Source organism: Condylura cristata, unplaced genomic scaffold (assembly GCF_000260355.1).
Source record: "Condylura cristata isolate star-nosed mole 26May11 unplaced genomic scaffold, ConCri1.0 scaffold00010, whole genome shotgun sequence".
In the NCBI taxonomy this organism is placed as follows: domain Eukaryota; kingdom Metazoa; phylum Chordata; class Mammalia; order Eulipotyphla; family Talpidae; genus Condylura; species Condylura cristata.
This window is the reverse complement of record NW_004567111.1, coordinates 8,593,722-8,620,979: the sequence shown is the minus strand read 5'-3', so window position 1 is coordinate 8,620,979 and position 27,258 is coordinate 8,593,722. Positions and strand designations below refer to the sequence as shown.

The window sequence follows — 27,258 nt, the reverse complement described above, 5'->3', positions numbered from 1 at the left end:
ACTATGGGCTCCCTTTTGATTCCTCCTCTCACCTCCCCATGCAGTCATCCAGTTGACACCCAATTTGTGGGTGTCCTGCAGCTGCATAGATCCCCTAGACAAGCACCCTCTCCTCTCTATTCCCCTCACGCTGTCCCAAAACATGCTCATCCTTTGTACCCCAGTGGGGACCCTTGTCTTCACCCCCAGACTGATCTTTCTGGGTTTGGCCTTTTCTCCCCCAAGTCACCTTTCATGTGCAACTTCTGAACTCATAAAGATACATGATGACATCATCAATGAAACGAACTCCAAGTTCATAGCACTGGGTTTATTTTTTAATATTATTTTTATTATTTTATTTATTTTCTTACCTCATTTTGGGATAGCATTTGATTTCCCCCCTCAAGGGTCCTCCCGTAGTTCCCCCGCAACCCCTAGTTTCCATCACCACAGTCCATTGCGACCCCCACTTTGCTCTCTTCCCTTCTCTCTCCCCTCCTGGAAGCCTCAATTCTACAACCAGTTTTGCAGGGCTTGTGATTGGCTTTGTATTATCTGACAATATTTGAAGGAGACTCATCTGACCTCAAGCATCTCTCCCAGTGTGAACCCGCGGAATCCTCCTCTGACTGGTAGCATCATCTACAGAAGGCAGTGCTCAAGCGCATGCGTGTCCCCTTGCAGGGGTGCTCTGTCAGTCTTGGCTATGTGTAGAAGGAAGACTCGGGCACCGTCACAGGCAGCTCAGGGGGCCAGCGGGCACAGGGAGGCTATCTGGTCTCTCAGTGCAAGGTGACAGGGAGGGAGAGAGAAGCACAGGGAAGCGAGTTGGCAGAGAGACGACCTCTGCTGACAAACTTGGCCTTCTCGGGTTCGCTGGGGCTGACCCTGTCACAAGTCTCTCAAGTTAGTAGACTTTGATTTTTAGAAATGAATAGCAGTGTAAGGAAAACGAGAGCCTGGAAATGAGGGCATGAGAAAAGATCCAGGACCTAGAGGTATGCCTGTGCATTCTATCCTTGAAAGCAATACGAGAAAGATGCCTAAATTAAATTTTAGCAGCATCCAGTCAAAGCTAAAAGAAACCAAGAAGAGAAGAACCCAGTCAAAATAAAAAACCATGGGGAAAAGTATCTAGTGTAGCAGCTTTTTCCCATCTTACAAAATAACTCCACCTAGGGACAGAGAACCATCATGATCCCTCCATGCTCTCCTCCCTGACGAGAATTTCTGAAAGCAAAATACACCCAAGGAAAGCCCCCACAAGAGAGTAATGTATAAAGCCGCCCCTACTCCGTGCTGACATTGCAATAGACTGGTTTCCTGTGCACCAGAGCCTTTGTGCAGAAACAAATCTGCAGGAAAGAACACAAATAATGGAAAGCTCCAGAGAGATAAGACAACACACACCTGCGTCTGGGGGTCACACCTCAGATTCCCTCAACTGTGGCCTTCCCTGAGGAACCACTTCCATTTCCTCACAGACTAAGTCAATTCATAATCAGCCTCTGCTTGGAGTGAGAATATCTGCTCAATTACCAACTGCTTTAAAGGAATGCAAATTGGGCTGTGTCGTGGATCTGAACTCCCTTGTGTGACCCCAACCCACCACTCTCACTCACTCTGTCTTGGAGTTAAAACAAATTAACTAGACAAGAAACAGAAAGTGACTGGTACTTAAGGGAATCAGATCCTGGTAGCAGATCCTCATGAATTTCCCTTCTGGGGTTGAGTCAGCAGTAGATGTCTCAGAAACATTCCAGATGATTTCCAGGAGGTAAGGGCAGACTGGTGATTAAAACACACGGATCAGGAAGTCTTAGAAATAGAGAACCAAGGGCAAAGGGAGGAAATAAAACAAAGAGGCAGGCAGGCAGGACCTGCGTTAGCAGTGTGGGGCCCTGGAAACTCTCTGCCCACGTCTTCTCCACCCCTCTGACTGGCTACAGCAGCCCTGAGGCCGGGCGAGCCTTGGCTTCGGGCTTGAAGCCAGGAGGCATGGAGAAGGAGGCCTCGGCCAGCCAGGTCCCACGCTGCTGGAGTCTTGCTGAGCTGGGTTTCGATGGAGCAGAGGACAGCGTGGGCCTGGAGCTTGGGGAAACAAACTATAGGGAAGAACTCAAACAGTGGAAGGTTCCAGAGAGCCAAGATGACACACCTAGGTCGGAGATGCACCTCAGGGTCACTCAACTATATCTTCCCTGAGGAACCTACTTCTCTCATCATAAATGAAGTTAAATCTAACCCTTTGCCCTGGGTAGGAGGCTGCTAAATGCCCAGCAGCTCTGGAGGAGGGCAGCCAGGCATGCAGTGGATCTGGTCTCACTTCTAGGACCCAGCCCACCTCCTTGTGTCCCTCTGTCTGGGAGTTAGATGGGACAGTCTTTCCCCCAGGTTCCCAGATGCAGCCCTACTATGCTGCTGGCTGGATGTCTTCTGTGTGGCAGTACATATCTGCTCTCCCTTCTCCTGGCCACCCTGGCTCTGAGGGCTGATGACACAGACTTGGTTTATGGGGCGCCTTATCCAGTTAGGCTTCACCAGACGGAGGCACACACAGGAGTTCTGGGAGAAAAGTGAGCTGGATTCCTTCCTCCCTGCCTCCCTCCCTCCCTCACTCTCTTTTGCTCCTTCTCTCCCTCTCTTCCTCTGTCCCTCTTTCAGGTTCTACAAACTGGCTAAGCACCTCAAGTAGAAATCCCAGTTCCCTACAGCTGATCTCTCCCATGGTTGGCTCTTCCCCCAAGTTAGCTTGGGATGCTAACTTGGCCCCACCATTATCAGCTTTGAGTCCTGCACTGTTCCTTAAGGTTGTCTAACATTGTTCTCCCCCAGATATTAAGTCCCTCATTAAATCATCTCAAGCTACTGAAGCTGAGCTTCACTGGCAGCTTACTTTCATGACCCAACTAATATAAGTCCCCCAAACCAAGTATGGATTGTATCGTCATTGTTCCAAGGTGGGACAGTTCCCAAGCTACAAAGCTACTGTGGCATAAACTGTGACTTAGAAATTTCCAGAAATTCCAACCCTCCCTGGTGGCAGAGTGGGTTAAAGCACAGCACTGCAAGTGAGCCACAATCACTTCAGTGCGAGTTTCATCGCCAGCCGTGGAGGTGATCCACATGGCGCAGCAGACCTCTCCTGTCTCACCTGCTGCTCCCCTCAGCAGTGTACTTCATCAGACTGCCTGTTCTGCTCCCCACTCTGTCTCTGGTGAATCTTCTCACCCACCACACCGCTGGCCTGTACCCCAGTTCTGTATACATAAATAAATTTAAATTTAAAAAAAAAAGAAATTTATAGAAATTCCAGTGATGCCAATGTTGGCTACCAGAGTTTTAAGCATTGAAGTTATCTGCTACCTATGCTTAACTGAGGGAAATGAAAAGGCTTTTTTCTTGGTTTAAAGTCAACCTTCAGTTCATGGGGAGTGACAGTGGTGTCTGCTGTAACACACTTATAACAAGCCGTCATCATATGTGGGGCAGGGAAAGAGCTCCTTCCTTTATAGTGAGAAGAGAAAAGGAAGTAGGTACAAGATATTGAAGAGAGAAGGAAGTAGATTCTCAGTCATCCACACAAAGTATAATGAAGCCCCAACAATGGCAGTGTGGTAGGCGTGTGGCATGGAAGCTTAGACACCATGATAAGCTAAATAGGGTGCAGCTTTCTTTGCATCCATTTCCTGGAAATGCTTTTCATCATCATTTAATCCAAAACCTGATGTGTGTTGGGGGGTGGGATTTAATGTTTAATAAATCACAAGTGTTTGATGGAACATGAGATTGCTTTATCTTCCTTCATCCCCAGATCCTGATGAAAACGAGATGCTGTATCTCATTTGGGGATTTGGGAGAGAAAATAAAACAGTCTAGATCTAGGTCAGCAGAAAGGCTGTGTGTTGAGTGTAAGTAGGCTCCTCTACTAATTAACACTTTCCTGAAGAAAAAAAAATAGAGGGGTAAAAGGCACATGCAAAGAGCACATATATCTCTTTCGTTTCTAAAGCTGAAAATTCAGCCAGTCACCTGACAAAACTAATTAAAATTACTGGACTGTTAATTAATATTTACTAAATTATAGAGCTAAAGTTTCCACTCTGCCATTTTTGCTCTAAGAATTAAAATATTGTGGCAAGAGAGAGGTAACCAAGATATCAGCTTGGTCACTGTTCCGGAAAGTGGTGTTCAGACCTGGATGTACCTCATGTAATTGATCCAATGAACCTGAAGAAAGAGTGTCACCTCTAAGAGCAAATCTGAATAGCTTAAAGTATATTTTCCCAAACACTGTGCACAGAATGAAGTGCATGAGAGCGATGAATTTGCACCCAAAGCCAGATGTGCCTTTCAAAGACAATAGTCTATTGCTCCCCCACATTATCATTTGTTCAAATGTTTGCCCTCTAAGGATTGAACAAATTCTGATGGTCTTCTCATCAGGTTTTATGTAACATCATTTTTAAAAACTGTGACACTGTCTCCATCATCCAACAGGCAACTTTTAAAAAGATTTATTGAGTGTCTACCATGTGCTCAAAATTCAGCTAACTGCCAAAAAAATACAAAAATGTATAAGATCTTGTTCTTTACCAGGGGCATAAAGATGTTTTATTTTGGTGATGCATTTCCAAATGAAACAATAAACAAACTGAATGCATAAGATACGGATCAAATGAAATTCTCATTTGTGAGATATGATGATGAATATAAATTTCATTCTCAAACTCTCCAGTTCTATGTGCAGTGCAAATGGTTACAAGAGAATGAAACTAAAGTTTCTGGAAGGTGTAATTTAAGCAAGAGCATGTCCCTAGCACAGTACCTGATTCTCTGTAATCTCTGGAGATAATGAATGAATGAAGTGTCCAGTGCTGAATGAATGAACAAGTAAATTAACAAATGTGAGAAATTAGAAAGCAAAATGAATGAGCCAGGAATGCCTCTGGGCATAGACTACTCTTGAACTAAACCTTAAAATACAGGTTGCAAATTGTCATCCATCTTGCTACATGAATTTGTGCTTCTCAGTCTACGTTGAATTATGATGACAAATGATGTTGTGATGGTGATGATGGCGCTGTTGATAGTGATGCTAGTGATGGTGATGATTACGGTGATAATGATGGTGGTGATGATAGTGAGGAAAGGGAAGATGGTGATGATGATTAGAAAAGAGAAACCAAGCTCTTGGTTTTAAAACCAAGAGATTCCACATGTGAACCCACATATTTCTGTTATAAAACATGATCTGTTTCTCTGAGCCCCATATCCACAGGTCTGATACCTGGGTCTGAACAGTGGCCCCTTTCTTTTTGGGAGGTGTTGTCTCCCTACTTTGTTCATGTTTCATCCTCTCAGCTATCCCCCCAACTAAAGGTGTTGATCATCTTTTATTTTCATGCACACACTATTGCTTTCTTACTAGAGATAACTACTTCTCCATACATGTTACTCATCAAAGTAGAACAATGAAATGTAATCTAAGAGAGATTCATGTGAGGATCTCTTGTAGAAAATGAAGAAATTTCATTGCCCAAACATGTATTTAAATGTTCACCCAAAGAGAAAAGAAAAAGAAACTCCTCACATTAGCAATTCCTCCTTTTCTGTGATACCTTCCAAGTCATCCTACAAATTTACAACCATCTCTTCACACACACTTCCAAGTTCTATCCCGTTTTTGTTTTTGTCCTTAGATTTTAATTGTGTCTAACGTACCATACTGGCTTATCTGTTCATTGGTGGGATGAATGAAAGTAGACATTTTTCACCTTGTTTTTGTTCAGTACTTCATTCCTGGCCCAGAAGACAGTTTTAGGAGCATCAGAATGTGATATGAATGGATATGAATGGATATGAATGGATGGACGAGCAAGCAGACTCCGCCCCTTTCTCTGGTGTCATTCTCTGCTTCATCTCTGCCTCTAAGGATAAAATTGCTATAAGTAGACAGATCTGAAAAGAGGTCTCTGCAAGTGAGGGCAGTGTCTTCCAGGAAGTCTTGTGGACAAAGGCTTGAATTGGCAGCAGACACATAGGTGGAAGAAAAAGCTGAATCTAATCAGAATGGAAAATGCATCCTAGTTGCCAGTTAAGAATCCATGATAAGCAGAGATAATAAGACCCTGCCCACCTGCCAGTCATCATGGCTCCCCGCCATGAACACCCCCCACCTACTGGCTTCCAATATCACCTTTGTTTGTCCTTCTGGACCCCACCTGGGTGATCTACCTCCTTTCAACAGATCCTCCAGGAAAAGCTAAACTGTTCTCTCTGGGGTCTGCTGGGATCTACCCACTTTGGCTCAACCCCTTCCTCTCCAAAACAGACACTCGATGTTCCAGTCACACCGCACTACTTTCCAAAGCCTGTGTAGGCCTGGTACCTGTGAGCCTTTGAAGATGGAGTGATCCCATTGGACTGGAAGGCCTGCTGTGTTCTGCCAACACATGTTAGCTCGGTCACAGTCCAGCTGAAGTGTGAACCCCTCCCCACGGTGCTGGTGCTCCTGGCAGACCCACAACATCCTCTCTGTACCCTTCTCTGGCAGCTGCACATTTGTGGAAATTCTGCAATTCAAGGGCCCTGCTCCACCCAGCCAACCAAACAGAGCAGGCCCTGAACCTGCACCCTCATGCCTTATGTCCTCCCTGGAAATCAGGAGGTGCTGGTTTTTTGGTTAAGTGCTGACTGCCTTTGAGCACTACCATGCTCAGTAGAAATGCGTCTTTCCAGAGAGTGGCTCCACAGGTAGAATCTGTATTTATAAGACTTTGACCAAGCTCCAGGGCTCCTGGGACCCCAGCACCACACACCCCTTAACCATTTCTGATCAGGGAAAAGCTATTTTCCTTTCAAAGACCATTAGGAAATTCCCACACTTTCCTAGTGGTATATTTCAGTATATATATTTGATATATTTTCCTATAATTCTCTTTTTGAACAAGTTTTAAGTAAGCCTGTTTCTTACAGTTCTGTCTATAGGACAGATTGCGTAAAAAAAAAAGAAGAAGAAGAAGAAGAAGAAAACAACTCTCCAGGAAGCAGTTTTCTCTGCTTCCCCTGGCAAGACCCCCTCTATAGACCAGCAGAAGAAAAGTGAAGTTCTGGGCAAAAGCCACAGCCCCTCTGAAGTCTGGACTATTCTTCCTCTCGATGGTGTAAATAATGGAGAAGGGGAATTGGTGAGGCAGAGCATGCAGGTGCTGACATGAATAACCCCCCAATTCTGTTGTCTTGGGGGTACCCCTTGAAAAATCCTACCTATTCAAAAAGAAAGAAAAAAAATGATGGCACCTTCTTAAAATGTCTGTAAAGAGGATATTAAAATGTAAAAGACATTCCATTTGACTCAAAGACAGTGGTTTTTCCACCTAGAAAATAATCTGAATTGAGGCAATGAAAACTATTTTCAAAAGGCTATTTAATTTTCCCTTTATTGTAGTAAAAGAATGAAGAGAATGAAGCATGTCGGAATTTTGATTTATGGATCACTACAGCATATTATACAAATTCAGAAATAGCTCTTAATGAGAAAAATATAAAAATCAAATTGGTGAATCTTACACATTAATTCAAGGAGGGAAAAAAACAACTTGAGATATTAAGTTACTTCCCTGTTAGCAAACACTCACCCCACTCCCAGCAGCCTGAATGAGAGTGTCTGTGACACCCCTCCACCTCACCTCCCCCAAGTACCGGGAGTAAAATGGAGCTTTTCGCAAAGGAACAGAAAAATCCCCCAACAAGGAAGCTCTCTCCACGCCACCACCACCATCGTTGTTTACATTCAAAGCTGAGGACTTTTTTGCAGAGGTAAAGGTTATTCTTTAAGAAACCCTATTTATGTGACCAGTCCATTAACATACAGCTCTGGTGTTTTTATCTTTAAGATTCCAATGTGCTTCCAGTGCTGTTTTTATACTTATCTGCAATAAAAAGGCAATTCCTCGGGAGTGCTTTGGGTTTGGTTGAGTCAGATTTACGTCTGGCTTCTCCACCTTATTCCCGAGTCCAGAGTAATAGGAACAGGCAAAGCTCTTTCGAGTCCCCATGGACTCCTGTGGCAGGGTGGTGAAAATTTTGTTTTCTTTACTACTTTCCATTTCATAAGAGAAATAGTCTCCAGGAGAGGATTTCTAATGCAATTTTGTTAGATACAGACCATTAAATATGTGGGGCTGGAGTGCCGACCTAGGTAGGCAGCCCGATGGGGAATCTACCTTTGTCATAGGCGCTCAGGGGACGAGCTGGTCCATGTAGTTTTATGAATAAAAAACTCCAGAGTGGGAGCACTTTTCCAATTTGAAGTCAGGAGGGGCTTTCAGGATGTTTTTTATTTTCACACATGTTAGAAAAATGGCCTAGATTTTATGAAGCTGTGCCTCTGGGACATTCTTTGCACTGCCTGAAAATTATGTCTGCTGATAGTTTAGATACATAGATAGGTAGGATAGGTACAGTAGGTAGGTAGATAGATGATAGATAGTAGATGCATAGATAGATACATACATAGATAGATGATAGATACATAGATACACAGATAGATTGATAGATGCAAGGATGGATAGAGAGATGATAGATGAGTGGTTGGTAAGTAGGCAGACAGACAGACAGATAGAATCAAGAGCAATATAACACTGTTATGTGACATCAGAAGAGTCACCAGGCCAACATCATTAGGTTCTTCTATTTTTGGCCCCCCTCAGTGAGTTTAAATCGGAAACTGTAAAACATGTAGTCTTATATGTGTTTAAATGACTGTTCTTAGCAAAATGATGTTAGAAAAGTTGATCATTAGAAATTATTTTGGAAGGCAACTAGAATCATTGAGGTGTTGGAGACCCAGAAAGTTAGCATGGGCTAATAATGACTAATAATTGGGGGAAGTACAAAGATTTCCAGAGTGGGGAGGCCTCCTGGTACACCAAGATGCCAGTAGTGAGCATTCAGACTTCATACTCGCCAGCGGGCCCGTTCTGTTGTAACAGCTGAGTTACGATGGCCTTGTGCGCGGGGCAGGGTGCTAGGGGTGTCAGCTGCTTGTACTAGGGAATTCAAGCCAAGTGATTTAACCCCTCAAGTGTAGTTATGAGGATTAAAACCTGGTTCCTGTGAGGCCCCCCACAAACCAGCACTCATTGACACCTCCCTAAGTCTAAAGATGCAGCAGACCTGCAGTCCTCAGTCATCTTGGTTATGGAAAGGGAGAGCAGACATAGCTACCTTCCATCACGGGTGCAAATGGCAGACGATATGAGTATTACTGCAGTGTGGAGGCTGTCACTGGTGCTCTCCTGGTTACGCCAACATCCATCTCATCTCCTGCTTGTCTGTATTAGTGAAACCCAACAGGACTCAAGCCTCTTGATTTAATGTTTTGCTGGGCAGTGTTGAATTTCTTCATCATCCTTAACTTTTTATTTTGTAAAAGGTGTTTATTGAGGTCACATAGGCTTACGACACTGTTATATCTAGGGGTGATGGTTTATACCTCTTTGGGTACACAGCACCCACAATCCTCCTCCAGGGGTCCCTGGACCTCCCTTAATGGTTTTTTAACAAGGAACCCAAATTATGTAGGTGATCCCAAGGACACAGATGGTCTCTGGCTGGGTGTTTGCAAGCTTTGTCTACAAGACCCCGTTCTTTTTACCTGGCAGTTTTGCATTCAGCTCTTGTTGAGTTGAATTGATGTTGCCTCTGGTGACTAATAACTCAACATAATTCATTTCTTTGGGGATCACTTTCAGAAATAAAGGTTCTTCCTGGATTTTAAGTCTCTTTGGGAACAGGTCATTGACCAAGGACAAAGGTCACTGATGACACTATTCACGCAAAGTAAATTCTGTAACTGTGGAAATGACTGGACTTCTGGCACCATCTGTGGTCTTAACTTCAGAAGGGACGATGTGTTAAATGTTAAAAATTATTTTGTGGAGCGGGAAAAAGGGTAAGAAAAAAAAGTTGGTAAAATCACTTGAGAAAAGGTAGTTGCTAATTATTTTCACATTGACACAGTTAGCAACTGACTTTTAATACTTCCTTGATCAACATAAAGAGGTATTTCAAGGGAAAGAAAATAAATTATAATGCCATTAACCATCAGACTTTGCAAAAAGGCCTATTATAAGAGAAAATCCTTTTAAGTTTTAGTGTTCTGGATCTCTGCTTTTTTCACAGAACTAATCAAATATTACACACAATTTCATTTTTAAATAGTAATAGGATTAAAATAGCTTTCAATTTTCCTATGACTCATTAAGCTGGAGAGTCAAAGTACTACGAATGACACATATTTTGCTTCAAAATAGGCAGAAATGGATACATGCAGAAAAGGACTTTCCCAAAAGTTGCAGAATGTAACAGTAAAGGAACCATGGGGAGAAATTTGAACCAATTTTAATGCAAAATTTGGCTATGTATATAAACACATGTCTATATTTGTCATGTAGTTTTACTTGTCAAAAAATATCTTAAAACTTGTACAGTCAGGGAAAGTATCAATAACATAAAATTTCACAGCCCCCTTTTAGAACTATGGCCTTAACATTTCGAAGGGAAATAAAGCTTTGGTTAACCTTGGCTCTGGCAGACCTCATTAAAATAACAGCCTGTCAGTTTCAAGTTTAAAATAACAGGGTTGTCAGTTTTATATGCAGGAGAACAATCTACAATTTTATTCTCTGGGAAAACTGTGGGAAGTGGTGGAAGGGAGAAAAGATTGGACAACACTGCTCTCTGGTGGTGTGATGAAAAGCTGTTTCTAAATGCCTGGTTTGACTACCAGAAGGAATAGTGATGTCAGACTACCCTAAACTTAATTTCTTTTGCATCAACTCATTGACAACCTTTTATCTTAAAAGGCATGAGCATGCCAGAGCCAATAAGCAATTTACAGGCTCCAAATTAGAATAACTCAATAAGAAACTCTCTGCTCTTCTTAACCTATAATCCTTGCATATCAATGACATGATGCAATTAATTTTTCAAGAGAGTGGGATCTTGTGGGAAAAAATCAAATCCAAGAAAAGCTTTTGCGATATTTTGTTTGTAAAAATTTCTACATATCTGATGGCTTATTACATTTGGTATATTGGTAAATATTCATCAAACTGTTCATATGTTTCATTTAATTTTCTGGATGATGATATTTCAGTAAAAATAAATAGATCTAAGCCAAAAAATCTTTGCCACGTTAACAAAATAGCAGATGTCACGAAGCTGAAAGTTACATGTCTCTGTTTATGGAGTTGGAAGCAATTCTAGAGATGGACTGGATTCCATCCTGATGTCAGAGGTAGCCTACTTCACATCAGTTCTTTTCTGGCACACTTTGGATAATTGACTCAGAGAGGGAATGGAGGGTAAGAAAATGGTATTCCAGAAAAGGGGTGAGAGTGAGTTCTGTTGCTATGATGTGCTGCCTACCCAAGGAATTCTGAAGGACACACTTAACTGATGTTGAGCGGATGACCTGCCCTTGACTCACTGGAACAGCTCACCCTGCTGAACCTCCTCCCTGGTGTGCTAATAGCTGTGTTCTCAGGAGGGTAACTCTCCAGGGAAATATGGCCAATGTGCAGCTGAGACTTGCTGTATCACAACTGAGATGTGCTGTATCATCTCCACATTGATGCCAAGACTTGGGTCACCCATTACAGAAGCCACCAGTCCATAGAAGGCCTGTGGCATGGGAGGGGCTTATAGACTGGTTTCCAACATGCTATAGGAATAAAATACTCACTGGATTTGAAGACTGAAGAAGAGTACAGAATGCCAAATTCCTCATTAATAATAGTTCATATTCATTATATGTTGAAACGCTATCTCGAATCTATTACACAGAATTTAGTATTAAAATGTGTCACTTTACATTTTTTTGAATGTGGTTCCTAGAAAATTTAAACTATAGTGTGGATCACATTCTAGTTCTCTTGCCTATTGTTGCTTTAGACTCTCCTTGCTTCTTTATCCAGAATGGCCATTCAGCCATTTTGCCAGGTTGTTCCTCTCACACTGGAGATGGGGGGTGGTGGTGCGGGGAGTTCGCCGATGTCTTTGTCACTTCAGAGAGGAAGGTTATCAGATGGGTGGTGGTGCGGGGAGTTCGCCGATGTCTTTGTCACTTCAGAGAGGAAGGTTATCAGATGTTTAAGCTATAAAGGTGAACAATTATGTCTCTGGAGTTTCATCCTAAGGGAAGTAAATGGCACCCCTCATTGGTGCCCCATGAGGTAAATTGGATCTTTAAGGTAACCAGATGGTTCCCCAGAAAAGGTAATTTACTTCACAGGGGTAAGAATTTGGTTTCCAAGAAAGAGTTCACGTTAGTCCCCTAAGCCATCTGTCCCCATGTGATACTTTCACTCAGTAAGAGCTTCCAGTTCTCTGTGGCCTCGCAATATATTCACCTTACTACGCTTTATTAAATATCTAAGATAGTGTGTGTATGTCGTGGGGGAGGGGCTGGTCTTTCCCCATTTTGAAAACAGTTTGTAAGGAAATGACTTTGCCAAAGTCTCACTTAAAGCTACTTCTGCTTCTCTCAGGTCTGTAAACTCCCATCACTTGGGGTCCTTCTGCCAAGTGAACTCCCCCAACCCTACTGCCTCGTATGCTCTTCATCCTTCAAGGTCCCTCAACCGCCAGCTCCTTCTTAAAGCCTCCCTCATCCTCCGTAATAAAGCGTTAAATACACTTATTCTGCTTGCAGCCCCTAAACATGCGAACAAGGTATTCAGCTGGCTTGTGTTCTTGCTCCTGCTGAGTCGTGAGCTCCTGGAAGGTGGGGCCACGTCGAACATATTATCATGTGCCAAGTACACTGTAAACACTAAACAGCGTGTGTGTGTGTGTGTGTGTGTGTGTGTGAGAGAGAGAGAGAGATAGAAATGGCTACCTATAAATAGACCCTACACAACCATTTCTCCCTAACTTATAGAGAATCTTAAGCTATCTCTCCCTATAGCAATAAGCTTGTTTTATAAGTATTAGCATCTAGAATTGAAAGCCCATTTCCAATTTAATTTGGAGACCCACAGTCTCAACATACTCGCCACCTACCCCCTTCATTCCTTTGAACACAACTGACATGTGCCGCAGTTAGAATCTGCCCACTAGGGGGCAGACGTAGACTCACCGAGCCAGCGGAGGGCCTTGGGGAACACCTTACTTGGGTGATCCCAGGAAACTCCGGTGCCAAGGAAGACGTCTGCTGTTTTGTGTACTTCTTTGCCGTGACTGCATGTATGCGTCAGATTCCAGAGGTCTCCCTGGGAACCACAACCTAGGTTCTCCGGTAAGGTTAGTAGCTGTATATTCTATTCCTCAAAGTCCATAGGTCAAAGTCACTGGAAATTAAACTTGAGCCAATTCCCAGTGAAATCCATGAAGGAGAAGGCAGAATATTGTGTTCTAACATTCATAGAACACAACAGAGACAGAAAGAGCATTGATTATGCCCCAAACCGTACAAGTCTACAGACGTACATATAAATCAAATCACACCTGCCCAGAAGAGAGTTATGTGCTTTTTGTTGCCTTTTCCATAAGTGATTTAGAGCAACTCATCTAATGGCTTTAGAATTGAGATAAAGCTGACTTCTACCTACCACTTGCTGAGTATTTTTCTGTGCTGCATCTAAATTACTTTCCCAACGTGTGTGCCGCTTTGTGGGAACTCTCACTGTTGCATGGAATCATGTTTGCCATCTCTTTCTTAAAGGAGGCAAGTTCAATCACACCACTCTGCTGAGCAAAAGGTTTACTCATTCCGTGGTTCCAAACAGTGCAGTGACTGCAGAGAAAGAGACCCGAGTGCATATCTGTTTCTCAGCTATGGCTGAACAACTACAGCCCCAACCCTTTGGAATCAAATGATGAATTCTGAAGTAGTCAGGAAGGCCTAAACTTCAAGTGTAGTGCTTGGCTGTGCCTCTTCTCTTTTTTTAAATTAATAGACATAGTTGTAATGTCCTGGATTTTATTTCCTGTAGATGAAATGTCAAGACTTAAAAAATAAATTCAGGTACTGATGAGCTCAACAGGACAACTGTGTTATGTCAGCCACAGGTAGAAGTAGACGGTATGGATTTTCTGAGTACCCCCAAAGTCCTTATGAAGGGGGTGCAAATTTGATGTAATAGTTGGCAAAGATTCAGAGTTTATTCAGCAAGGCTGGATGTTCAGAACATCAATTTTTTTTTTCACATTGGCAAAGTTGAACAATTACATTTCTAAGCTTCTCCTGCTCAGTTTCCTGAAGTCATGTTCATTTCCAGGTCAGTCTTACACAATGGGATTAGTTCCATGCCACTTGCTGTGATCCTGCTGGCTCTGGCAAGAAATTGAGAGAAAGTGGAGAGAAAGCAGGAGTGGGCAATGCTTTTCAAATTGCAAAGAATTTCCCAAAGTTTTCACTCCAAAATGATAGCATGGATGACGGTAGGAATTGAGGCCATGATTTACTGTGTCTTCCTGTTCAGACTGTGGCAGCTGCACAGACTGCACATCTAATAACCTGGTCTAGGGTCAGTACATGTCATAATTCATGCACTAGTTCATGGGAAGCTTTTTGGGGGAAGCTCTCTACCTAGACAGTCCAAATAAGACCAGAGAAACAGACCAGAGTTCGTGACCAAGGAAGATAAAGCTGATCACAAAAACCCAGAGCAGGGAACAGATTGCTAGACCCAAGATCAGAAGTGAACCCTGAGGAGAATTGACTAGGTGATGAGTGTGAAAAACTGAATCCACTCTCAGTAACAGAAATGTGCTGCAGATCTGCAAAGGAATGAAGCAGGGCAGGAGAAAAAGTTAAGGTTCGGTCTCAGTGCCAGTTGCAGGAGGAACAAGGAAATTCTCATGCTTTGTGGTCAAGCCTTGTCCATGAAGACACATGCACTTACCCTCAGCCGCTGAACTGCTCAGCACGGAGAAGTGACTTGTTTTCGGGCAGGCAACAGAACCCAGGTCCTCTGCATGTTAGGCATTGAAATTGTTCAAATCGAGTCAAGGTGATTCTCAGTCAGGAATGTTCTAGAAGCTTTGAACCATTGGCGTTCAGCTGAGCATCTGAATTCCATGATTTCATGCAAAACTACTTGAAATTTTCTGTCTTGAGAAGAAAGTAAAGCATGCAGGTACTGACTGTGAAATGTAGTATTTTGATTTTATATACGCTTTCACAGACCAAATATCTCCTTGTTCTTTTCTTCTCACAACTGAATTCAACATTAAGTCTGTGTAAGGATGTCATCTCTCAAGGAAGTGCAGGATCTTACCTCCCTTACTTGCCTGAATGTAAAGCTGCTGGCAATGAAGCATGATCAGAACATTGGGTATAAACGTGAAAATTTCAGAGTTTGGTGTCATCTTAAAACCTGCCGGGAAATCTGACCTGAACAACCTAGAAGATGTTTCTGATGTTTCCCACATTTATTCTATTTTGAGAATCCCAGCTGTCATCTCAGGACCACACCCTAACACGGCATCTTCAAGTATTCCAGAAACCCCAACCCTGAAATCAGAGGGAAATTTTTATCATCCAATTCCCCAAACTAAGACTCAATGAAAACACAACAGGTTTTGTGTTTAGAAACTCCTTAAGATTTTCTCCCATCCAAGTGTTTTTGTTTTTTTGTTTTCTTTTTGTTTTTGTTGTTTGTTTTTAACCTGCTCAGTTTTTCCTACAAAATGTGTGTTTGTGCCCTCGACGTTGAGATGAAAGCACCCTACCACAGGGGACAAGCTTGCCATGTGGTGATGGGCTAGAATATGTCATTGAGTGTCCTGGGGAGTCTGAGAAAAGCCAGCACAGGAGAAAATTTAGATCATCTGGGGGCTAAGCCCTGGGTCCACATTTGTGTACCTTGTGGCCAAGGCTGGTTCTGGGGTCCCCAATAAACTGTAACAGGATCCTGCTGTCATCCCCCCAAGTTATTTGGAAGTTTTCTAAAAGAAAGCCTGTCCCAAGTGATATCTCCATGCATTCCTGAACTTTCTCCATCACTACATCATTGACAAGGATCATCTGAGACATGAAAATAACACCAGAGAGTTCCAGAAACTCCAGCTAAATGGAAGATGGATGTTCTCGTGAATAGGAAGCCGAAATCCATGTCAGGAGATGAACTTGAGTCCAGGTTTAGACATAAATCGAGCTAGTGGATTAAGTGTGTGGGGCATCCTCAGCCTCCTCCTTGAGCTACATGGTTTCGTGTCCCCACATGCTCCAGAATATTGGGAAGATTGTATGCCTCTAGACCTTAGGCCACATCTGAAGAATTAGTATTCCCTGTGCAGCTTGGGAAGTTTAAATAATCTACTCCAGACTGTCTGTGTGTGTTTTCAAGTGAGAGAAGTTGTGTCCAGGGGCATTCACAGGCCTTTGTTTGATCATGGAATACGGCTTGAATTCTAATGCAGGTTCTCTCAGAGAACAGGAAGGCTGGGTGCTGTAGGAAAAGCGCATCCTCTCTAGGAGAGCTTTACAATCCCTACAAAACACACCATTTCCAACACCTTCCCTTTGGTTTTCTGAGCAAGTGACATGAAATTCTGATTTGGGGGTGACTTTGAACTCTTGGTGTTCTATATGGATTCTCTGAGGGTACACACTTGATGTCTCCAAGAGAATTTGCCCACGGCCGCCTGCCTGCCTGCGGGCCAGAGGCCCAGGCCCCTGACAGCCCCGTGAGGAGGCCACCCGCTGAGCTCCTCGGTGAGGAGGGATCCCTCTCTAGAAAGATCTCTAAAACTGAATTATTAAACTCTCAAGTCACACACAAAAAAATTCTCTATAGAATTTCCCAAATTTGACCAAGTGCAGAAGTCTCGCCCATCAGATAAAAATGAGACTGCCTTTGTTTCTTTAAACAGATTGTTTTCCAAAGCTAACAAATGACCTTTAGCCTATAAAATATTCACATTGTTTTTCCCCCTCCCTATGTATTATTTAGTGGATAGCCCTTTAAATATTAACCATCTTTTTCCAAAGATATGGTATATATTATTTACATCCGGTTACATTATGTTTTCCTACAGATGAAGTAGGCGCATTGGAATCTTTCTGAAGTCAGAGGTAAATGGAGCATCCGGCCAGGTGTGCACAACAGGTGTCCAGGGAAGTCTCATCCTGGGGCCTCACTGAGGAGCACAGTGGGTGGCCTCCTCTGGGGATTGTCAGAGCCTGGGCCTCTGGAGGCAGGCAAGCAGCCATGGGCAAAGTCTCTTGGAGACATCAAGTGTGCACCATCAGAGAATCCAGCTAGAACACCAAGAGTTCAAAGTCACCCCCAAATCAGAATTTTGTAAGTCGCTTGCTTAGAAAACCAAAGGGAAGGTGTTGGAAATGGTGTGTTTTATAGGAACTGTAAAGGCTGTTTAAGGTGGGCATGAAGCCATCTCTAGTGAGATTCTCCTGTGAGAATCTTTAGTGAGATTCTTTAGTGAAATGCTCCTGCTAGGCCCCATCCCCAATCTCAACTTCCTTTGAGATCCCTGAGATTCTCCTCCCTTTGCGCCTCTATAGATTATACCTGGACATTCGAGATGCCAGGCGACTAGAATCCTAAATGAAGGAGGGTGGGGAGGCATCATCGGAATTTTCCCTTGCCCTCAGATCACCTGATCAAGAGGAAGCACTTTTTACTGGAAGGTCTGGTGAATTTGCCCATGTCTTCCTTACTCCCCAAAGAAAAGTCCAGAAGGCAGTAGCTGGCAGATAATCAATCATTTTTGAAAGCTTACTACCCTTAGCAGACCATTGGCAAGGTTGTTGATATATTTATCCATTTAACAAATATTTCTTAAGCACCAGGACAAGCACTGCATGGTTATGAAGTCACTATCGCTAGCCCCCGGGAGTCAAGAAACAGGTGCTTTTTAGCAAAGGGAGCAGAGCAGGAGCAGGCTTGGAGTACTTTTTGTCTCTTATCCCTGTGAATAGAGATGACTACACTTCGAGCTTCCTAATTGCCCTGATACCAGAGGTCAGAGCCACTGAAGACCAAATGCCAGCGAAGGTTTATTTGTTTGGGAATGAATATGGTTTTCCCCAGCCAAGGAAATTTCCAGGCTGACTGATACCAATGCTCCCCTCACCTTTGTTCTCCCAGGCTTATCATGTTTGCTTCACATGTGTTTACCACCCTACCAAAAAAGCTAGACATCCTTCTGGGACAGTGACACCTGCCAAAGGTATTTGTGTCCCCAGAGTGTAGGAAAAGACCTCACTTACAAAAGGGACATGAGACGTGCTTCCTAAATAAGTTCTAGCTGCAAAGCCTATCTTCTTGCTTAACTGACGTCTTGGAACTTGTTCTAAATTGTAATTTCATTAAACTCATTGCACTGAATGTTTTCTTGCTCAGTCACTGATGCAAAATATATCGTCTTAGTCCCTGCACTAAAGACTAGAGAACTCCAGATTTTTTGGATATGGCATCCCTATCGGCCAAAAATCTGAATCATAGACTCCCAATGTATTTGTAACTATTGGTGCAAAAATTATATAGAAACCTTTTGAAGAATGAGATAAAACAAAGACAGCTATTTTTTACTTTATAGTAATGCAGATCTATCAAGAGGAAAAGAAGTAGCTCCTTAATTGCTGCTTACTTGGTCTTGTATTGTTGGAAATAAAAAGAGGACCAAAGTTTCTTTGAAAAGTCGTTAAAGTTACTCATCCAATTAATGCGTTAGTTGAAACTATATACTCCAATCCATAATACACTTAACTGGCATGTATGAACTGCAGTAGGTTGCAATACCCTAGGAGCAAAGCCAGTTAATGAAGAGACAAGTAGGTACATCTGAAAGACCCTCCCCCCTCTCTCCCCCACCCCCGGAGTCTTCCTCTTGCCATGTGACAGATGGGAAATTGCCATTTGCCACGTAGACTGATGGACAAGTTCATCGCTCTCTTGCTAGATAGAATATTCAGAACATAAATCCCCTTATATTTTTATATTATAAAGTGTAGTAATAGAAGTTCTAATGTTTCACATATGTCACCTTGAATGCCCCAGGTATGTAGACACAACCCTGCCACTCCACATAGCCTTGGGAGACTATGCTTTCCGCCAGGACCCCATTAAGTCCAGCGGTTACAAGCCACAGTTCCCAAATCCATGTCTGAATATGAAAGTCATCGCTGCCATTTGTGAGATGTGTATTGGGTTGCCCTGCATTCCTAAGGCTCCATCCCCTAGCAGTAAACCGAGTATAATGATAACTTCAGCACAGAGATGTGAAGATTGAATGTGAGTTCCTTAGCTCAGTGAAAGCTCAGTTAGCTCCCACTGTCCTGGAGTCAATTTCTGCCCCAGGCTGAATTCAGCAAGGATCGTAAAGGCCATTCACTCTGACAACACCATCATTCCTTTCCCCATCTTTTCATTATGTTTAACTTTTTCAAATACTGAGATGTGTGAGAACATAACCAAGTAAACATCCATCTACCTCTCTTGTGGACTCAATAATGCGTGACTTATTCACTATTTTTAAAGTCTGTATAAGACAAAATAACACTTTATTCCTAAGTGCCTGGGCCTGATTCCTAAGAGCCATCACACAGGCGATGCAGTCACAATGCAATGCGTATACTTAGATACACTGATGTTGATTCAGTGATACTATCTACTATCCATTCGATACTCAGAATTTCCCAAGGATGCCTAAACTCTCACAACTTGGTGCTCACATCTAACACCTAGTAGGATTCAGTCAAAAGTAACAACACCTAGCATTTGGTTGCTCGTCCTTTTAGAGTTTCTCTTCATGCACAGCAGGATTCTCCCCCTTTTTTCACTCTTTGGAAAGTTGAACCTGTTTGCCTTACACCGTGCCACATACACTGGCTATTTCTGATCATTTCCATATAGTGTCTTTAGCTTGTACCTCTATCCCCAGTATTTCCTGTAAACTGGATGTTACTAAATCAGAAATGTAATGAGATTTGGGTTAAATCTTGGGTAATTTCACAAAAGAGGCTGTGAAACAACACTGCCTGGACATTGCTTCCTTCTTTCTCTCTCGATCTTTGCTTTTTTTTTTTTTTTTTGCTTTGTTTTTAGCAGTCACTCCACCGTGGGATGACTTCTACAGTTCTGTCTGGGGGAGAAATAGTATCTGTGTCTTCCTCTAGTCAAGTGTTCATGATCCATTTGACAGGCCTTAAACTAAGAATGTGTGTCCCCACTGATGCCAGAAGTTGAAATTGTCAGAATCAGAATAAATTCCAGATGAGTCTGAAAGAAGAATCATGTTTCCCCGTGAACACCAACAGTTTGCATTTGTATCATATTCCTACAATACAGAAGTTATTTAATTTTCACAATCTATCAACAGCATAGATGAAAATATCTTATAATTAATAAGAAATATTGTAGTATTATTTAATACTATACAAATGAAAAATATAATTTGCAAATACAGAAGAAATTTAATTTTCCCTAGATAACCTCATTTGGGAAGCAGAGAAAAGAAATCACTATAAATTCTTTTTATTTTAAATATTTTTTTTCTAGATTATTTGCGCATACAGAACTGGGGTACAGGCCAGAGGCTTAGGGACTGGCGAGAGACTTCACCAGACACAGAGTGGGGAGCAAAATAGGCAGATCGACGAAGCACACTGCTGAGGGGAGCAGTGGGCGGGTCAGGAGAGGTCTGCCACACCATGTGGTCACCTTTGGGGCAGGCGGGAATCGAACTCATGCGGAAGTGGCTTTAGCTTCTCATGCAGTGCTTTAACCCGCTGTGCCACCAGGGAGGGCCCTGGAAATCACTATAAATTCTATGTTTGCTCTCATATCTTTGTTCCCATTAGTTTTGTATAATTAATGATTTAGGGTACTCTGTTGCTGTTAGCATTGTGTTTATATTGACTGCTTGTTAACGTAAAGCTTAGCTCACTTTGTGTGTATTTAAGTTTCCAGGAAATAAGCAAAATCAGAAAAAACAGATCTGGGGGTATAGCAAACCTATTGAAGTATTAGTTCAAAATAAAAAAAAAAGGAAAATGAGAAAATATTTCAAAACACTGTAAGAATTGAAAAGCTGTCTTGATGTGAAAAATAAACTGCAATCATTCAGAGATTCTTTAGAATCAAAGGCTTGTTCCTCTCTGGTGGCTAATAGTGTCCATTTTTTTCAGCTGTCTGCTTCACCACCCAAATCTGGAAGTGAATTGGCTGATGTTTACATGCAGAATGTTAAAATGGCATTTACATCTCCACTGCTCCTTGGCTGTTATCTCCTTCAATTGCACAATGAAAATGTCTGGCTACTGAAATGCCAGAGTGAACACGGCCTGATTATAAAATGTGCAGGGGTGAATTGTCAGAACGCATACACTCCACACTTAGCCAGATACAACTCTCCAACCTCTCCCAGCCCTTCCTGTGTGACCTCAACAGTGTGGCATTAGTGATACAGTCTATGACTGGTCATTGAGTCGGACAATGAAATCCATTTTCTCAATCAGCATTTACTGAGCATCTACTGTGGGAGGACATCTGTTGTGATCAACTCAACCTGGTTTGCATGGAAATTTCCAGATTTTTTTGTTTTGCCTTTCAGTGAAATTTTCACCAAACTATATCATTCCTGCAGAACAACATCATACCTTAATATATGTGCTTCTCTCACCCACCACCAAAATTCTAGTTCACAATGACATTCTCCAGCCTTTCCTTCCACCCTCCTTAATCTTTCTATCAGGTAACCATCATATTGTTTTCAGAGTCTAAACATTATTTTTGTTTTGTTTTGCCAGTCGGTTTTCTTTGGTTGTTTATCACAAATGAGTGAATAAACCAACAATTGTCCTTCACTTTCTCACTTATTTCAATTAGCATAACCAGACCTATTATTGAAAATGCAGTTTTGTCTTTTTGACAGTTGAATAATATTCCACTGATTATGTTGCTTTATTCAGTCATCCATCAGTGGGCATTTGGGTTGTTTTTGTGCCTTTGCCATTGTGAATACTGCTGCCACTAACCTAGGGGCACACATCTTTCCATACTAGTGTTTTCATATTTTCCAGATAAACACCTAGGAGAAGTAGTCCTGAGTCATATAGTGTGTTCAGGTTTAGTTTTCCATAAAGGCTGTATCAGTGTTATATTCCCACCAAAAGGGAGTGCTCTTTATTCTTCATGCCCTGCCAAGACTTGTTGTTTCTGGTCTTTTTGACAAGAGTCTTTGCCACAGGAGTTATATGGTATCTGCATAGAGATTTAATTTGCATTTCACTAATAAATTATGATGAGTATGTTTTTCATGTACCTGGTTACCGTCTGTATGTCTTCTATGAAGATGCATCTATTTAGGTCTTTTGCCAATTTAGCATTGAAAATTGGGCATCCCAGCATTCCTGATTTCCTGGGCAAACTGACATGGTTAGTCTACATATTCTTAAGAATTCTAGAGCTCTATCTAGAGTGACCAGTTGCTAAAAGTGTGCTGTAAGTTCTCATTTTGTATACAACTATGTGATGATCCTATGATTTCTCAACTACTCTGGAATAAGTTGTGGAAATTATAAACTGTTAACACTGAAAACTGAGTGTCTCCTAAGAACACAACATTCTTCACATTGTATAATCATACCACAGTATGATTCCATATTCAGGAAATTTAACACTGATGCTTTACTACTCTCATGTAAAGTCAGTATTCACACGTTGCCAATAATCTCAGTAGCGTCCCTTCCAGAACCATGCATTGCATCTGATGTCCTGTCTCTCATTCCCTACCACTGGAAGCTCTTTAGCCTTTCTTTGTCTTTTTTTTTTTTTAAGATTTATTTATTTATGCATACAGAACTGGGGTACAGGCCAGAGGTTCAGGGGCAGTGAGAGAATTCACCAGAGACAGAGTGGGGGGCAGAACAGGCTGACTGACGAAGTACAATGCTGAGAGGAGCAGCAGGTGGGTCAGGAGAGGTCTGCCGCTCCATGTGGATCACCTCCGGGGTGGGTGGGGATCGAACTCATGCTGAAGTGGCTTTAGCTTCTTAGTGCTGTGCTTTAACCCACTGCGCCACCAAGGAGGGCCCCAGCCTTTTTTTTTTTTTTTTTTTTTTTCTTTTATGAGTGACAGTTTTGAGAAGTAGAGGCGAGTTGTTTGGTAGACTGTTCCCCATCCTGGGTTGGCCTGATGTGTCCTCATGATTGGGTCCAGGTTGTGAATTCCAGCTGCATAAGTGACACACTCCTGTCCCCTCTCTTCAGGAGGTGCCCATACTGATTTTTGCCAAGATAGAGATTGGCTAGGTGGGGTAATGAGTCATCTGTGGGAGGTATTTTGAGACTGTCACTATCCTACTTTCCATCATTCTTCAACCCATGGTTGTTTACATTTGCTTTGTTTGCTAGAATGACCAAAATAAAGCACTACCAAGTAGTGGCTTTAAAAAAATAAAACAGGAAGGGATTGTCTCATGCTCTAAAGTCTACAAGTCTGGAAAGACAGTGTCCCCAGGATAGGTTCCTTCCAAGGCTCGGAGGATATTCTTCTGTGCTTCAGAGCTTGTGGCAAGCCATGGTGTTCCTTGGCTTGCAGACACATCCTCCAGTCTCTGCCTCATCCTCACAAGGTGTTCTCCTGAGTGTCTCTGGGTCTGTGTCCAAATTTCCCCTTTTTCATGAGAACAAAATCACATCAGATAATGACTCAGCCTACTGACCCCCTTATCACTTGATTATCTGCCACAACTTCATTTTCAGCTGCCACCACTTCATTTTCAACTGAGGTCACACTCACAGGTACTGCAGTTAGACTCCACATCTTCTGGGAGAACACAATTCCTCTTTCAACAGCTTTTATTGATGATACTCGCTGAGGTCAATTATGACTATGATGGTGGCAGAATGCTTTTTCTAAGTATGCTTCAACATTTATTACCTGCGAGGTCTTTTATAACTGATAAAAAATTAATCTATGAGTGGATAGAAGTGGTCACATATCTTTGAGATGAAAAAATAAAAAGCAAATAACAAACATGTAAACACCACCGTTTCAAGCCTGGTGAGCAGAAAAGGACTGACCTTCATCACAAAGCCCCTGACTCATGAAATTGTCTGGAAGTAGAGCCCAGTGACCCTGTGAACCGAGGCCAGTACAACTGAGGAATCAGAGAGTGCAGGTTGCAAGCCATTCTAGACATTACTGTGACTCCGCGCAATGTCATTTCTCTTGGACTTCTTTGACGCTCTAAACTAAAAGAGCCCCCCCCCTTTATTTGAGGAGATGTGCAAGACTCTCAAGTTCATCATTCTGTTCCTCTTCAGTCCTTCATGAGTCAGCAGATATTTCCCAGAACTGAAGCTTCTATCATTATCAGTATTATAAACAAATCTGCATAATTCTGAAACTACGGAGAAACATGACAGAGGACAAAACATAATGTCAGAGCTCTTTTATTTCTTGGTGTTTACACTTAAATCCAACTTATGATCTTTGGAGTATTCTCTCAAATCTATACTCCATATACAATCATCAGACCACTTTGCTGCCAAAGGCTGTCAATCTCAAATACTCCATAATGCCATTAAGTCTCAGCAGTTCTCTCTTCAAATATGCTTTGTCATTTTACAAAAGGGTATGTAATAGAGGACCACAGGCTGGATGGCTAGAGCACAGAAATGTGTTCTCTCACAGATGGGAAGCCTAGGAGTCCACAGTCCACATCTTGACAGGATTGGTTCTTTCTGATGCTGTGAGGGACATATACTCTGCAGCCCTCTTTCCTTGGCTGGCAATGTTTGCCCCCTTCTATGCCCCTCATGCTGTCTTGCCTCTGTGCCTCAATGACTGCCATCAGCATTATGGCCCTGGACATCATTTAAACTTCCTTAACCACTGTCAGGAAGCTCTCTCCAAATAAGGTCACATCCTGGCTACTGAGGGCTTGACCTTCAGCATATAAACTTGGGCAAGAGATTTAATTCAGCCTATAACAAAGACACCTCAGCCATCCACAGACCTTCTCAGTGTTCACACAGACGGAATAGAAACATCAAGTAGTGACTGCCTGACCACAGGTGCTACTTACAGAGCCAGAGGAGTATGGAATCAATCTCCCTGCTTTTCCATCAGTGAAAAGTCAAAACTGAGCCTGAAAACACTATTGAAAGGCCCCTGTGTCCTGGTCCTCTACCCGTAGAGCTGTGAATTTCCCACTGACCTGTGTTTAGAATGGCTTTTGTCTTCATGGTGCTAGAGCTGTTGAAGTGGATTTGGGTAGCTGTTCACGTTCAAGTGTGTGTTGTGTGGATCTGTCATTTGGTCAAGAGCAGAGGTGGCAGTTGCTGACTTAGTGACAATGTTTGTTGTTTCAGAAACGAGTAGACCAATCAGGGAAGCCTTGAGTCTCGTGTGGTGGTGTTGTTTAGGGACATGTATTTGAATCCACGCAAATGAGTTCTTAAAAAAAAATCGATTTATTTATGCATGCAGAATTGGGGTACAGGCCAGAGATGCAGGGGCTGTGAGAGTCTTCACCAGAGACAGAGTGGGGAGCAGAACAGGCAGATCAACGAAGTACACTCCTGAGGGGAGCAGCAGGTGAGATAGGAGAGGTCTACTGTGCCGTGTGTGTCACCTCCCTCCTGGGGATGAAACTCGGGCTAAAGTGGCTACGGCTGTGGCTAGCTTTGCAGCGCTGAGCTTGAACCCTTTTGCCACCAGGGAAGGCCCCCAAGCAGATGAATTCTAAAGAATATATTAGACTGTGTGCATGGGGACTCACAACAAGAGACAGACCCAAAGCCAGTTGAGATGCTTCCTAAGGTTTTTCCTTCCGAGGATAGGAGAACAGAAAAGATGGAACCCAAAAGCCAGTGACTGAGAACTCTCTGCCAGAAGCTAGATTGAGAGCGGAGGGCAAGAGGCATCCCTGGGCAAGAAAACCCATGACAGTCTCTTTTGGAGAGCTGGTGCCCAGCTTGTACAAGTCCTCCCCAAGACTCTCTAACCTTCACCCCATTGTGTCTCTGTGTGGGAACAGACAGCGCCTGGGACTATATTTACTCTCTTCCCTTGGTTTCTTAATCAGGTCACAGATATCAAAGAAAAACTGAAGCTCTCTAAAAAGGTCTGGTCGGCGTTACCCTACACGATCTGCAAGGACGAGAGTGTGACAGCGGGCACATCCAACCAAGAGGACTGCTGGAACGGGCACAGCAAAGCCAGGTGAGGGCGACACGTGGGCTGACGGCAGCCTGCGTCTGCAGCCCTGCAGGGTTGTCCTGGCACCATGCTGCAGACTTGTTTGTGCAGAAAGTGTCGGAGGGTGGAGGGACAAGTTGTCACTTAGCAACAGCGGCTCAGAGAGGCAGGCTGGATGGACACTGGGGAGCACCTTTCCCTAAGGCCACTGAGCGTGGCATCCTCGTGCTGAGTGCCCAGCTGCTGGGTGAGGCTGGGAGACCGGGCAGATGCCGGGGGCAGATATCCTGCGATCACAAGGAGCTCCGTGAGGTGCACTGAATGACTGCAGGAGACCAGAGTGTGAGCGCCATCATTAAATTGAACAGTTTACATTTTTGGTCATCACAAGTTACATAGAAGTGACAGTTCTAATGTCACTCTTGGGGGAAAAAATATTTTTTATTCTTTTTTTTTTATATATATTCATGACATCATCCTTCAGTTTTGTACAATGTGTGACTTCCCCATGAAGTCCCCAGCACCCATTCCCCTGCATCATCACCATATCCCCACACTCTTCCCACCCCTATCCGGGTCCTTCTCCCTCCTCTGCCCCTGCAGAGTGCCTCAGATCTGTAGCTGCCTCATGATGGTGATTTTTACTTTGTCATAGTTACTTTGGGTGTGTGTGGGGGGGAGGTTAATTGCTCACAGGGAATATAATGGGAAAGGAAATGAGAGGGCACAACCAGGAGAGTGCCCAGTAGGCCTCAGGAGTCCTGTGGCAATCTTCAGTTGGCACATGGCACGGTCTTCCTCCTTCCCAGCTACCCAGGACCCTGGCCACTTGGTATGGAATTTCTGGATTTCTTAATTCAGCCCAGAAATGGACTTGGCCTGCGTATGCAAGGGGTGGAGAAGTTGGACCAGGGAACTGGCTGAGAGCTGGCAAGGAGGACAGGACACCGGGAGAGGAGGCTGGCCAGGCCTCCTCAGCCAGGGTGCGGGTGGATAGAGCAGCTGGCGAGTTGGACTCAAGGAAATCTTTGGGGGTTGACCAGCAGGTGGAGAAGCTAAGAGGGGAGCCTGTCCGGCTATTTCAAGTGT

General features: G+C 43.1%; 1 protein-coding gene across 2 annotated transcripts in view; it reads left to right on the top strand.

Annotated features, from left to right (window-relative positions):
* The window catches only part of GPC6 (glypican 6), a 975,543-nt gene that overhangs the window by 928,234 nt on the left and 20,051 nt on the right, over nucleotides 1-27,258 (top strand). For both annotated transcript variants that reach the window (XM_004680069.2, XM_012723230.1), the window contains one exon: nucleotides 26,057-26,193. In XM_004680069.2, coding sequence (XP_004680126.1) covers nucleotides 26,057-26,193 — 137 coding nt within the window. The remainder of the gene's footprint in view (nucleotides 1-26,056; nucleotides 26,194-27,258) is intronic.